The 13,060-nt window shown below is 38.7% G+C and overlaps 1 protein-coding gene across 1 annotated transcript; it reads right to left on the bottom strand.

The window, feature by feature from the left end:
• Positions 1 to 1,087: 1,087 nt before the first annotated feature.
• Mmp13 (matrix metallopeptidase 13) lies at positions 1,088 to 11,367 on the bottom strand. Its single transcript, NM_133530.1, is given in 10 exon segments — positions 1,088 to 2,361; positions 3,210 to 3,313; positions 3,828 to 3,987; positions 5,141 to 5,274; positions 6,067 to 6,184; positions 7,438 to 7,599; positions 9,551 to 9,676; positions 9,849 to 9,997; positions 10,907 to 11,148; positions 11,235 to 11,367. Coding segments are annotated over 10 exon segments (1,419 nt in total). The 5' UTR covers positions 11,358 to 11,367; the 3' UTR covers positions 1,088 to 2,260.
• Between the last annotated feature and the right edge of the window lie 1,693 nt (positions 11,368 to 13,060).

Here is a 13,060-nt window from a genome sequence, read left to right as displayed (position 1 = left end):
CTATGAATTTCTGATGCTTTCAAAGACTGTTAAATCTTGACTACTCTTAGCTATTTCTGTTTGAATACTATTGAAAGTACTTTATTATAATGAAATCAGAATACAATATAACGATGAGTTTAATATCTACCCCTTAACTTGCATTACTTTGCACGGAGCCATATTGGATTTGGGCCTAGCCGCTTTTTGACTGCATGGTTCAAAGTGACTCTGGGCTGTTTGGCCACAGAGACTCACCCCGAAGATGACTGCCATAAATCTTAAGATTGTTGGACAAAGCCTCTCCCATGAATTTACAGCACAGGAGTATAACATTCAAGGGATGCCTCAGCTCGAGCAGATACCAGTTATCTCCTCAGTCAACACCCAGTGTCTCCACCACCTGACCTCATCGCCTGACTTCTTTGCCTCCAGCTATCACTGCCTATACCCTCATCTCCCCCTCCTTCATGTTTCACAAACGTCACTCCCCCTACCTGAAAGCTTTAAAAGCTGCAATGTTCATCCCAATAAATGAGACCTTGACAACAGAACTTTTGCTTGGTCTCCTTCTTCTCTTCACCCCCATTTTGGCCCACAGGTAGAAAGCCTCTTCGGGACCCTGAATAACTGGGTCCCCGCTGGCGGGGACATTACTTAATCATCCTAAACAGTTTATAATAGCAGCTATTAGAAGGACTGGGTCTGAGCCTTGTATGTAATAATTCAGGAGTATTGAAGGGGAGGCGTTAGCAATGTGGAAGTTTAGCAGTGGCCTAGCAATTGAGCTGATAAAGGCATATTAAATATAAGGATGGGTGTATGTGTCTTTTATTTGAGAATCCAGAGCATTGTGGTGGCTAACAAGGAACCCATACAGCTGCTGTAGGGCAATTAACCAGATTAACCTATACAGTAACACATATCCACCAAACTCTGGCAGAATTTATATCAACATTGCCTGGTAATTCTAATATTTAAATTTAGAAGGAAGGAAAGAGGGAGAGAAGGAGCACAGAGACTACATTTCATAAGAAATTTAGATAATTTTTTGTTTTAAGAAAATTTGAAATTATGACAAAAAAATCAAATACACCAAATAGCAATATCTGCTGAAAACACTTGTTTTTATTAGAAACAACATAAGCACAGTGTAACACATTATTAAAAAACACACTTCTTTTTCCTTGTCCCAGTTTAATAAACACCATCTCTTGACAAAATAGTTGTTCACACATCAGTAAGCACCAAGTGTCAGTCACTAAGGAAAGCAGGGAAGGGGCTAATGAACATGGAGGAGCATGAAAGGGTGGTCTCAAAAGGGTGACTGTCCAGTTCGCACAGTCTTTATTCTTGCTGTCTGTGTCTTAACAGATCTACTTACTATGTCTGCCTTAGCTCCTGTCACACAAGTCACTAGAAAAGAATCTATGGGTCATTAAAATAAGTGGGTAGGTAAACAGGGTTGAAACACTTGTTTTATTTGCAAATAGTCAAATAATTTATGAAAAACTATGCTATTGCTTAGGTACCTTATAACAATTTTGATTTTCCACATTGTGGCCTTTTAAACACCTAAAATATTTAATAAAAAGAGAATTTCTCCATCTCTGTGTCCTCTATCAGTGTGCACAGTCTCGAGTAATGACCCAACATAAAAATTAAGCCAAATGTAAAGCCAGCCACACTGTCCTCAGAACAGTGGTTATCCCCTTCCTTTAGTGCCTGACATCTTCTTAGTGTTTGTGAGAAAATAGGTTTAAATCTGAATATTCACAGTGAAAAGCTGAAATCTTGCCTTGGAAAGCTATCTGTTAATGTGTGTTTTACAGGAATTTCCCTTTATCTGTGTTCATCTATGATTCTCCATAGATGAACTCCCCACAGTTTTCATGCTTGTAAGTTTATGCTTTTTTGTAAAGACAATTCAGTTATATAAATATAATTTATTTTATGCCTGTTAGGTTTTTTAATAAATATATTAATAATTATGATCACTCTTCAGCAGATAAACCACATGTTTGCTGTGGGTTATTATCAATTTGTTTCTCCATAGCACCCAAGAATCAGGTGATCCTTGGGGCTCTCAATTTCAGTACTTTACAATTCTTCAATGTGGTTCCAGCCACGCATAGTCATGTAGATACTGCATGCTCAAAGATAACTTACTGAAGCTTGTTCACAGAACTAAGCTCTCCCCTGATATCTCCACTCCCCACAGTATACACCTAAGAGTAACCCAAATACTCTTTGGGAGATAAATAACAATTTTGAAAGATGTTTAACACCACAATAAGGAATTCGTTGGCATGACTCTCACAATGCGATTACTCCAGATACTGTATTCAAACTGTATGGGCCCATTGAAAAAGTAGATATAGCCTAGGAAGAGAGAGAACAAAAGAAAAATCTCAAACCTTAAAAATGTTAGGATTTACTCCAGCTAAGATTAGAGATCTAATCTGTGATGGTCCTTTGCTAAATATACAGTTTGTTACTGTTGTGTCTGGCATTCACCAGTGCTCCACTAGGGCCTCCCTCACACATGCTAGGCTGTTTCTTCATTAAATTTATACCTCTCAATCTTTATTTGTTAAAAGGCTACCAGAGTTTTAATGCATTACTTGTAGTTTAAAGGATATATGACAATAAAAAAAATCAAGAAAAAGAACCCAGCAATCTTATGAGGAGGGGACATGAGAGGGGTTGAAGGAGGACAAAAAAAGCAGGGGGAATTATGTAATTATACTTTAATTAGAGGTATTTTTAAAATATATATTCTCACAGATTGCATAAATTATGCACTAGAATTAATTGTCTTGCTACAAGTTCTAGTTTTGAACATTGATATTCAGAGATCATTCCCATTGTCACAATTGAAGCAAAAATAACTGTACAGCTATGATGATTATGGATCTTTATAAATTGCTCCTCACTCCAGCCCTAACTTGAATTTTGACATAACCCCTTGCCTCTTGGCCCCTTTACTATAATTTAAGGCCATCTTTAGGTTCAACATCTGTTGTTCACACACTTGGCAGTAATTAAATAAAATTCTCATTGATTCTAATCAGGTTATTTTGTTTGCTATCTAAGTAAACACACAGAAACAATTAATACCTTAGTGACCATGCATATTAAGCCACTGAATTCTGTATTAAAATTCTTTATATGTGAAAAACTTCTGAGGGGCCCAGAAGCCCTTTTGCAAAACCAGTGCAACTACTTACCATTTTTCTCATAGACAGCATCTACTTTGTCGCCAATTCCAGGGAATTCTTCTTCTATGAGGCGGGGATAGTCTTTGTCCATAGTCTGGTTAGCATCATCATAACTATTTAATAAGGAAAAGAAAATTGTATTTATCAAACATACAGGAGAGGGGATAACAAGAATAAGAAGTTGGGGAAATGGTTAGAAGGAACAAAATTGCCAAAGTTGAAAGATGACTTTGCCTTATAAAGAGAGGGAAGAATGATTAGTGGGAGAAAATAAATGTTATGGATGATGTATATGTGCGTGAGATGTGTGTGTGCATAAGATGTGTTTTCGGGAGCTCATGTGGCAGTCCCTGGAGGAGCTGACATAGAACAGGAATGGTGTACATCCAAAATAAAACATGAGGGTATGGGAGGGGAGCAGAAGGCAGGCGGGAATGGATAAACAAAAGACAATGTCACATACAGAATAAGTGAAACCCAGGGCTTTGTGTGCTAACTTCAAACTATAAACATATCAATAAAACCTCCCCTGTGACTGGAAACAAAGTAGGAGAAATAGTTGAGAGCAGCGGGAGCTGCAGGTGCCGATTCATCCCCATACACATGGTTGGGAGAGGGATGCCTCACCTCCACACGTGGTTCCCTGAGAAGAAGAGGGTCTTCCCCGTGTCCTCAAAGTGAACCGCAGCACTGAGCCTTTTCACCTCTTTTGGAAATCCCAGGTCAGATATTTTTCTGGGATAACCCTCCATAATGTCATACCCATTCAGGGCCCAGAATTTTCTCCCTAGAATCAGTGAAAGAGAGGTTTGCATTATCAAGGAGCATATGTCAAGGCCTGGGCACGTAAGCATTTACTGAAATGGAAAACTACGTAAGAAGTAATTTACTCAATGTGTCTGAAATAAAGAAAAAGAAGCATCCTTCCAACAAAGATAGGATTTAAGGCCAGGAGTTCCTGTTTATCAATATAGCCAGCCAAACATCACAACCAGTTTGTCAATTTATTGAAACTAAACGAAAAATTCATTAAAATTTCTAAATAAAGACTAACTAGGATCAGTGAATTAGATTCAAAATTCAACTTTTATATCAGTTAAAAAAATTTACTCTTTTTTCTTTGGAAAGCAACTTCATTCAAATATAAGAGTCGAACAATAGCAATGCCATTAGCAGAATGTTATGTGAGACATTGTGGTCATTAACCCAGAGTAGCATTTTATCCCCTACTCCCACCCATGATTATAGAGTAGGGGTTGGAGAGATGGCTTGTGTTTGCTGTGGAAATGCGATTCTGAGCACACAGGTCAGAAGCCAGGCACTTAACGCTCCAGCTCTTAGGGTCAGGTATATGAACAAAAGAACCCTAAGAAATCATGGGATAGTCAGCCTAGCTGGAGAATAAAAGAAAGAGACAGAAAATAAAAGTATATCTAGTATATAGTTCTGCCTCAAATGTGTGTAAATGTGATGAAGGACTAGAAAAGTAGATCAAGAAATGAGCTTATTAATAGAAAGGAGAATCTTGTTAATTTTTTCCTCACATTTTCAAAATGCAAACTGTGTTTCTGTGGCATGCTATTTTTTTTAAGAATGATTAAAAGAAAAACCAGAAATGAATGTGACAGAGCAAAGAATAGGCATGATAACAATGACCTTTCCCCCTTTCCTTTGTATTGCTGAGGATTAAATCCAGGGGCTCAATGTGCGAGACACTGAGTCATGCTTCCATCCCATGATATAGACCATCTACATACCAAACTAAGAACATTTGGTAGAACGGGTACAGGTGCTTTATGGCTTTTCTGTGTTATACTGTTTTTTTTAATTTAGATATTATTTTGGTAATGGTCATGTTACTAAGTTTCTGGCACTGTCAAGTTTATCCCCCAATTACATCACATTGACCATTTGGAAAGCCTCCCTAATGGCAGCCTTACCTCTAAAGATGAACATGAGGTCTCGGGATGGATGCTCGTATGCAGCATCCACATGGTTGGGAAGTTCTGGCCAAAAGGACTTGGTCAAAAACAGTTCAGGCTCAACCTGCTGAGGGTGCAGACGCCAGAAGAATCTAAAGCAAATGGGAAAACAGTTTGTCGAATTCAGTGAGGTAATTCTATCCTGCTGATGACCGATGTTCACATCAATGCAGATAAGGTGCTACAACTATGCCTGGCACCCACAAAAGGGAAAAGAATAAGTTGTAGCATCCGTAGCAGCAGTCTTCTCATTTGAAATGTCACCGAGCCTTAGGTTGGCTCGAAGCTTTGGGCCGAAACCATGCTTTATTCAACTTTGTAAATATTTAGAGTGGCAAGCAACTTTGACATTCACTATTGGGTTCTAAGAATGGATCTTCCATGATCTCAAGAACCATGCAAACTGAGGCAAGAACAAACACCTTAGAGCAGGTACTCAGAGTCATCACAGTGGTACTGGAGGTGCAATCAGGACACACAGGGAAACATGTGTGTGAAGAGTTCAGCACACAAGCAAGGTGCCACAAATTCGAGGTTAATGTTTCACTTTTCATTACCTATAGTTTCTATCATAAATCACTCCCTCTTTGAAAATTTCAGCATAGGCATTTGAATCAGTCCCTCCATCTCGAAAGCTATTGGTAAATTTTCTAATGCAGCAATTGCTTTCAATAGTTTTCATGGTTTCCAATCATATTAGATTTCTATTTTTCCTTTATCCTAAGATTTTTCTGCCAGTTATTTGATCCAAAATATGTAAGTAAAATATCCTTGGGTCTACTGTTTCTGTGTTACCCTTGGGAAGTTTTACAGGTGCTTTGGTCCTTTGCAGACAGAATTTTAGCAGATTTTATGCAGTTTTGAAAAAGGAATCTTAAGAATACCTGTCTTTAAAGATCATGGTTTCTCCTCGGAGACTAGTAATGGCATCAAGGGATAGGGCTGGGTCACACTTCTCTGGTGTTTTGGGGTGCTTAGGGTTGGGGTCTTCATCTCCTGGACCTGCAGTGACAAAGCAGATGTGAGAACTTTCCAAGTGTCCTGAGCCACAGATGGGTCTGCTCCTTCAGGGAAGAGCAGGACAGGGCTCCTTCCAGGAAGGGCAGTAGTTCTTAAGTTCATATTCTAATATCCAGCAGGCCTGTTTCTTTTCTGCAGGATGCCACAGGCTAGCAGGGTGCTACCCTTCTGTTTTCACTGCTGCGGACCTCTTCAGAGTTCTTCTGAACTATAAATGAACATTCTTTGAAGCTGATGATAAAAATCAAAGGTAAACAAACCCTGAAACCATTTCTGCCACACAGTCACAGCCTACTGTGTGCCTTCAAGAAGCATGCTTCTCTAAGTCCAGTTCTCCAGGTGCATCACCACATGGATCCTTCATCTCGGCTCCTTCTGACTGTTTCAACAACTGTAGATGTCAGCTGATTTTGTTTTACCAGTTTGCCACACTGCAGCTCATCTCAGTAACAAAGTGGCTGTTTATAACTTTTCCACAGCTCACATGTGTTGAGCAGTAATCCCATACTGCTTTCCCCTTACATAGTTCTGTCTACAACACCTTGGTCAAAATCCGGTGGAATTAAGAATTACAAAATGAACTTGAGATGTTCCTTTGCCACCATTACATTTTGCCTTTAGCCACAGCAGATATAAAAATCTGCTTAAATCCAGAGGTGGAACAGTGGACTAGGGTAGTGTGAACAAGTTTTCTGAGCTAATTCTACAGGAGCATTTGTACTGCTGGCTGTCAGCAGTGGCTGCAGTTCTATTTATGACACAGAGCCCAGAAATAAATGTTTGGATTGATGTTTAAATGTTTTGTAAATATTATTGGGAAAATGGAAGAAAACAGAGGAAATTCCTCATTGCAGATGTTGATTAAAAACCACCAAAGACCCACAAGAGGTCCCTCTGGCAGCAAACTGCAATGGTGGAACAATGTCAGAATTTATAAGAGTTGTTTATATCCTCATCTTCATCATTGGCTCTGCTGCTGTGCTCTCCTTAAACTCAAGTTCAGTGGCTTCATAAGTTAAATTGGAATAAGAGTGCAAATACAAGGAAGTGTGGTCTGCAAATAGAACTGTTTTCTACCTAGACAAGCAGTTTGATTCAGAAAGACGGATTCTCACTCATGGTTTGAAGACATGATGAACGGATTAGATAAATGGATTAGCGTAGAAAGAACGAGCACATCTGTTACGCCAATGCATCTGTGTTCATTAGTTTACAGCTGGCAGAGTAAGCATTACCATAGAGAGACTGGATTCCTTGAACGTCATCATCTGGGAGCATGAAATGGCTTTTGCCAGTGTAGGTATAGATGGGAAACATCAGGGCTCCAGGGTCCTTGGAGTGGTCCAGACCGAGGGAGTGGCCAAGCTCATGGGCAGCAACAATAAATAAGTTGTAGCCTGTGAGAAAAACAAGAAACAGTGAGAAAGAAAGGCCCTCCAGTGGGGCGAGAATGAAGGAAACTCAAATCTCTCCGTATCTTCCTAACTCACCATCTTACTCACTCTTTACTTAGTGTTCAGTGGCTTAAAGGAAGAGTCGAAGTGCTGAATCAAAGTAGTAGTCCTCACTTATAGGCGCTATAGCTCCCTGCATGAAGAATCAATTACCTACAGCAGTGTCAATAGATTGCTCCCAGATAATTAGTAAAGAAAACAGTAGAAGTTCTGATTTTTCTGTCTTCTCTAGCCAGGTTAAGGGAGAGGACAGAAATGATTCAGAATCGGTTGTATGGGGGTCACATAAGGTCCCACATAGCTCTAGGCTTAGCTTAGAACATTATTCAGAGGAGTAATGAACATGCCACTATATTTCCATTTTTCCTCTAATAACTTTTTCTACCAACTTTTAGACTGTATGAGAGCATGGTGAATGGAAAATTCTTGGAGTATATCTTAGTAGTAGAACACTTGCCTATATTCACAAAGGCCCAATCTCCAGCACCACAGAAAGGGAAAACTCAAGACAGATAGGAGAAAGTCAGTGTTTTATTTGCTCATTTAATATACTTTGTTATCAGAGCAAGTATGTAAAAAAATGGACTGACTTGCATGTTATAGGGCAATCAAGGGTCACATGATGGGGATGAATAATTATTGCAGCGAATAGTAATTAGTCACTTAACCATTCTTAACCTTCACCTGAAAATTTAACTCAGATTTTTTCCCTGTACATATTTTCAATTATTTCAACTAAACATTTGGAACCTGTGATTCACATAAGAGTGTGAATCTGGGATTTACTGTGACTTTCCTTAACAATACTGACTGCTCTTCTCAGGAAACCTACTTCCCTCTGAGATACTAAAAGAATGAATATGGAAATCATCTCCTTCCCCTCCAGAGATAGATTAAAAATATTGGAGAGATGGTATTCATTACAAATGGGCCAATTTTACTCTCACATGAGCAGGAACCCATTCATTCATTGTTTACTTACTTACTCTATTAATTTTTTTGAGAGAGTCTCCCAGTACAACTCAGGCTGGACCCAAATTTGTTATCTCTCTTCAGCCCCTGAGTACTGGGAATACAGCTGTAAATCACCATGGCTTCCATTTTATTTAAGTAAATAATAAAAACCAACTTCTATGAAGATTGTTCTTAGTTGCTCCAACTCAGAATCTCTCTTGCTTCAAAGTTAAACCTACTTTGGATAATCTGAGGCTTTTTTGGGTAAGTCAACATGTCAGGTATTTTGAGCTTCTAAAGAGAAGTCGCTGAGAGTGGTAGCCCCAGAGTCACAGGTCTAACTTCTGAATGGATTTACTGAACACTTCGTTTCACTTTACTCTTATACATACAATGCTGCTTGCACTCATCTATTTAGAGTAAGACATCTCCTGGCTTTCGCAAAGCAGTGTTTATAAGTGAGTGCTGTAGGAAAGTCTGAGACAAGTAATATGCCCAATGAGGAATAGAAGTTTAGCTAAACCTATGCCATTAATATATCAACCAAGAAAAATATCTATTTCAGTTAACATCCAACATGGACCACAGAACCATCCATGATAGTGTTTAGACATATGTTTATAAAAAACTATACTTCTTTAACCAGCAAAACTGTAATCCAAAGAAAGAGACAGAACCATGCGTAACAGAGAAGACATTTGCCCCCACTCCAAAGACAATAGAGAATATCCTTGAAGACATGACAAGAAACGTCATATAATTTATTCATATTTAATGATTTGTTTAAGAAAAGCTTGGTGGGGAGCCCATTAGTGCAAAATATTCTTTTTGTTATTTTAGAAATCATAATCAAATGCTAAACACAATTTACTTGTGTGCTTTCTGTGTCAGTGAGACTGCGTTCAGTAACACGTGAGCTAATTCTCTCAAGGAAGATTACCTTTGGAGCTGCTTGTCCAGGTTTCATCATCATCAAAATGGGCGTCCCCGCCAAGGTTTGGTCCAGGAGGAAAAGCGTGTGCCAGAAGACCAGAAGGCCCATCAAATGGGTAGAAGTCACCATGTTCTACGCAGAGAGCAAGAGTTAGAATTCCATTATATATACTGTTCCTGGCTTGACAAGGGCATGGCAGTTTTGTCAAATGCTTCAAAACTGATAAATGACTGGTGAAAGGAATAAAAAAAAACAAGGAAGGATTAATATATGAGCATGTGTCAAAATGACTCCACATTCTTACCTTTAGTTCCAAAAGATATCATGATATCAGCAGTGCCATCATGGATCCTGGTAAAATTCAGAGGTGTCACATCAGACCAGACCTTGAAGGCTTTTCTGAAGGCCTTCTCCACTTCAGAATGGGATATATCAGGGGTGTAGTTCACAATTCTATTCAACAAATAAAGAGTCAGTTAAATTTTGAAAGGTTAAAATTATTTTTAAAACATACTTTCTCAGGGGCTGGAGAGATGGCTCAGTGGTTAAGAGTACTGGCTGCTCTTCCAGAGGTCCTGAGTTCATTTCCCACCAACCACATGGTGGCTCACAACCATCTATTGGGAGATCTGATCCCCGCTTCAGGCAGGTGAATGTATATGCAGCAGAGTACTCATACATTAAATAAATAAAAAACAAACAACAATAACATAAACAACAACATAAAACAAAAAACATACTTTCTTAGAATATGGCTTTTCAAGTCAAAAATGGTTGCTTTAAAGTTTCTATTAGATATAACAGAAGCTTTCAAAGAATTAAATTTAACAGTTCTGTCAAATACTTAAGTACTGCCAAATAAGTGAGTTCCATGGCACCTTAAATTTAAAATATACAATATAACCTTGTTTTCATGCTAAACTATAGACCTAGACAAGCTGGCACTACATGGTTTAAGGAAAGAGTGAAATCCTCCATCTTCAGGAACATCATCATAAATCTAGCATATTTTTTAGAATTTCCTTCCTAGCTTGTGGTTTCATTTCTACGAGAAATACCTTGAGACACTCACAAAAAATAATGTTGGGGTTAGCATTGAGATAATAGATCTTATAAAACTAATTTATTTGTTTAATGTTTAAAGTTGACTTATAGAACTCATTTAGAAATATTAAGTGTAATATAAACTTTTAATTTTGTAGAAAATACAATCATATATTAAATATAACTTACTTCTGTGTTTCTTAACTTTGTATTAAAGCTAATCCTGAACTGAACCTCCAATTAGCTACTCCAGGCCTACTTAATGTAAGATGTAAAAGAAAAGAGTAACGTGTGTGAGGGGTAGCACCTCTACTTTACCTGTAAGTTAAGTTTGTTTGGGACCATTTGAGTGTTCGAGGGAAAACATTGTATTCACCCACATCAGGCACTCCACATCTTGGTTTTCTCATGATGTCTAAGGTAGGATCATCAAGTTTGCCAGTCACATCTAAGCCAAAGAAAGACTGCATTTCTCGGAGTCTATCAACTGTAGAGGTCACTGTAGACTTCTTCAGGATTCCCGCAAGAGTCACAGGATGGTAGTATGATTTCAAGTAGTGCTAGAAAAAAGACCAGAACAACCAGCTTTTAAGAGAATGGAGATGTAAGAAATACACTACAATGCCATGCTTGGAGAATACTGTACCTCTGCAAACTCAAGATCTTCCTCAGACAAGTCATCATCATCATCATCACCATAGGGAAGGGGCAGGGACCAACAGTGAGTCCAACTCAACAAGAAGAAGGTGGCCAGAATAGCTGAATGCATGGTGCCCAGCAGTGCCTGCAGTCTCTCCTTCCCAGGGCAAGCATTCTCTATTTTATAGAGCAATAGTGATGAGTCACCACTTGGGGTGGGGGGTGTTCACTTCCTAGTGAGTCGAAGGTAAACATGCTTACGTGGTATTTTTTTTTTCGTACGTGTGGTTTGTGGCAGAACCTGAGGGAAATGGAAAATTAGGGCATCTCTAGTTTCAGTGGGGCATATCAAAACGCATCTGGCAAAATAAACAGCCTCAGCATTTTTATGGATATAGTGGGAAGAAGCGGTGGCTAGTATATTTTTCACTTCACTGGGCAAAAATGCTTTCTTCATTTGTAGGGAAAACAGCTACGCTGAGTTTTTCAGGTAATAATAATAGCAAAGTAATATATTTATCCCTGTAAGGAGGGAAAAGTTCTGTTCACAAAATGGTTATAGGCTGATGAGTTCTCAGCTACAGAAATGTTTAAGAACCAAGCTTGAATTCTTTGAGACAATGTAGATGATTGAGCCCTAAGCTGGGATTTTAATATCTGGCATAACCTGTAGATGGTTGTGGAGACCTATGTGAATTTCTTACATGTACTAGTACCTGGCTCTGTTGGAATGCAGCCACTTCAATGGTTAAGACTAGGGACTATGGACATAATTAGGACTATGTTTTGAGGCCTCACTCCCAGTCAAGTTTAAAAGGCACTATCTCATTTAATCCCTACAATAACCAAAGCAGATACTGTGCATAGGGGCAGTATCAGGGCCCAATGCCTAGGGCCTTACACTGTAGCCCAGGAAGCTTAGAACTCACTATGTATCCCAGGAGGACCTGGAACTCACCAAAACCACTGTGCCACACATCCTTCAGATTGATTTATTTGATCTACGTGGGTACTACTGTAGACAGTGGTCCTCTCTCAGCTCCCTAAGGAGCATGATTATAATATGAATCTCATTACAGCGTAAGATCTCTGCAGAAGAAATACTTTAATAAAAAAGAATAAATATTACTACTTCTCAACTTCAATGCTTATTATCAAATAGCTTTCATATTTCAGTAATTTATTCTTCCATTCAAGAACAATAAAGAGCCCAGGCAAAACCACAGTTAATATTAGCGTGTTTTCTGCCAATTTAAACAGAAATAGAGAAAAAGTCTTCAGAAGATGAAAATGGACAGCCAGCCTTAAGGAAATGCCCAAGAGTCAGTAGGATAGTGTTCTTGGAGAAGAGATCGCAGACAGCTGACAGGATGTGTCATCACAATGAAGTGTTAGCAAACTCTTGTCAACACAAGTCCTTATCTCAGGCTGCTAATTGTATTATGAAAGCCAGGCTTTCTGCTCATCACTACTGGATTAGCATGCATGGTTTCAAACCACTCACTTTACAACAGGGAGCTGAGCTGGCACTTAAAACGGTTCTGACAAAGGCTGCTGAAATCACTGGGAAATTTGAAGACCTATAGAATGAGAAAACAAAATTGTGTGGATGAAATTAGGAACGAACACTGCTTGCTGACTCAGACCGAGACCATTTGGGACTTTTTTCAAGCATAATTTGCCAGGAATTCCTAAGTTCAAAACTAGAGAGAAACAAAAATAATGATAAACAACTTATAGTAAAGAACACAATGTTTCCCAATTAGGACATTTGAGTTTGATTAAAATTATGAAAAAGAGGAACACTCTTTGAACATTTCTTTGTTCATTTTT

This window comes from Rattus norvegicus, chromosome 8 (genome assembly GCF_021556685.1).
Source record: "Rattus norvegicus strain SHRSP/BbbUtx chromosome 8, alternate assembly SHRSP_T2T, whole genome shotgun sequence".
NCBI classification, from domain to species: Eukaryota; Metazoa; Chordata; class Mammalia; order Rodentia; family Muridae; genus Rattus; species Rattus norvegicus.
This window is presented reverse-complemented; position numbering and strand designations above follow the sequence as displayed.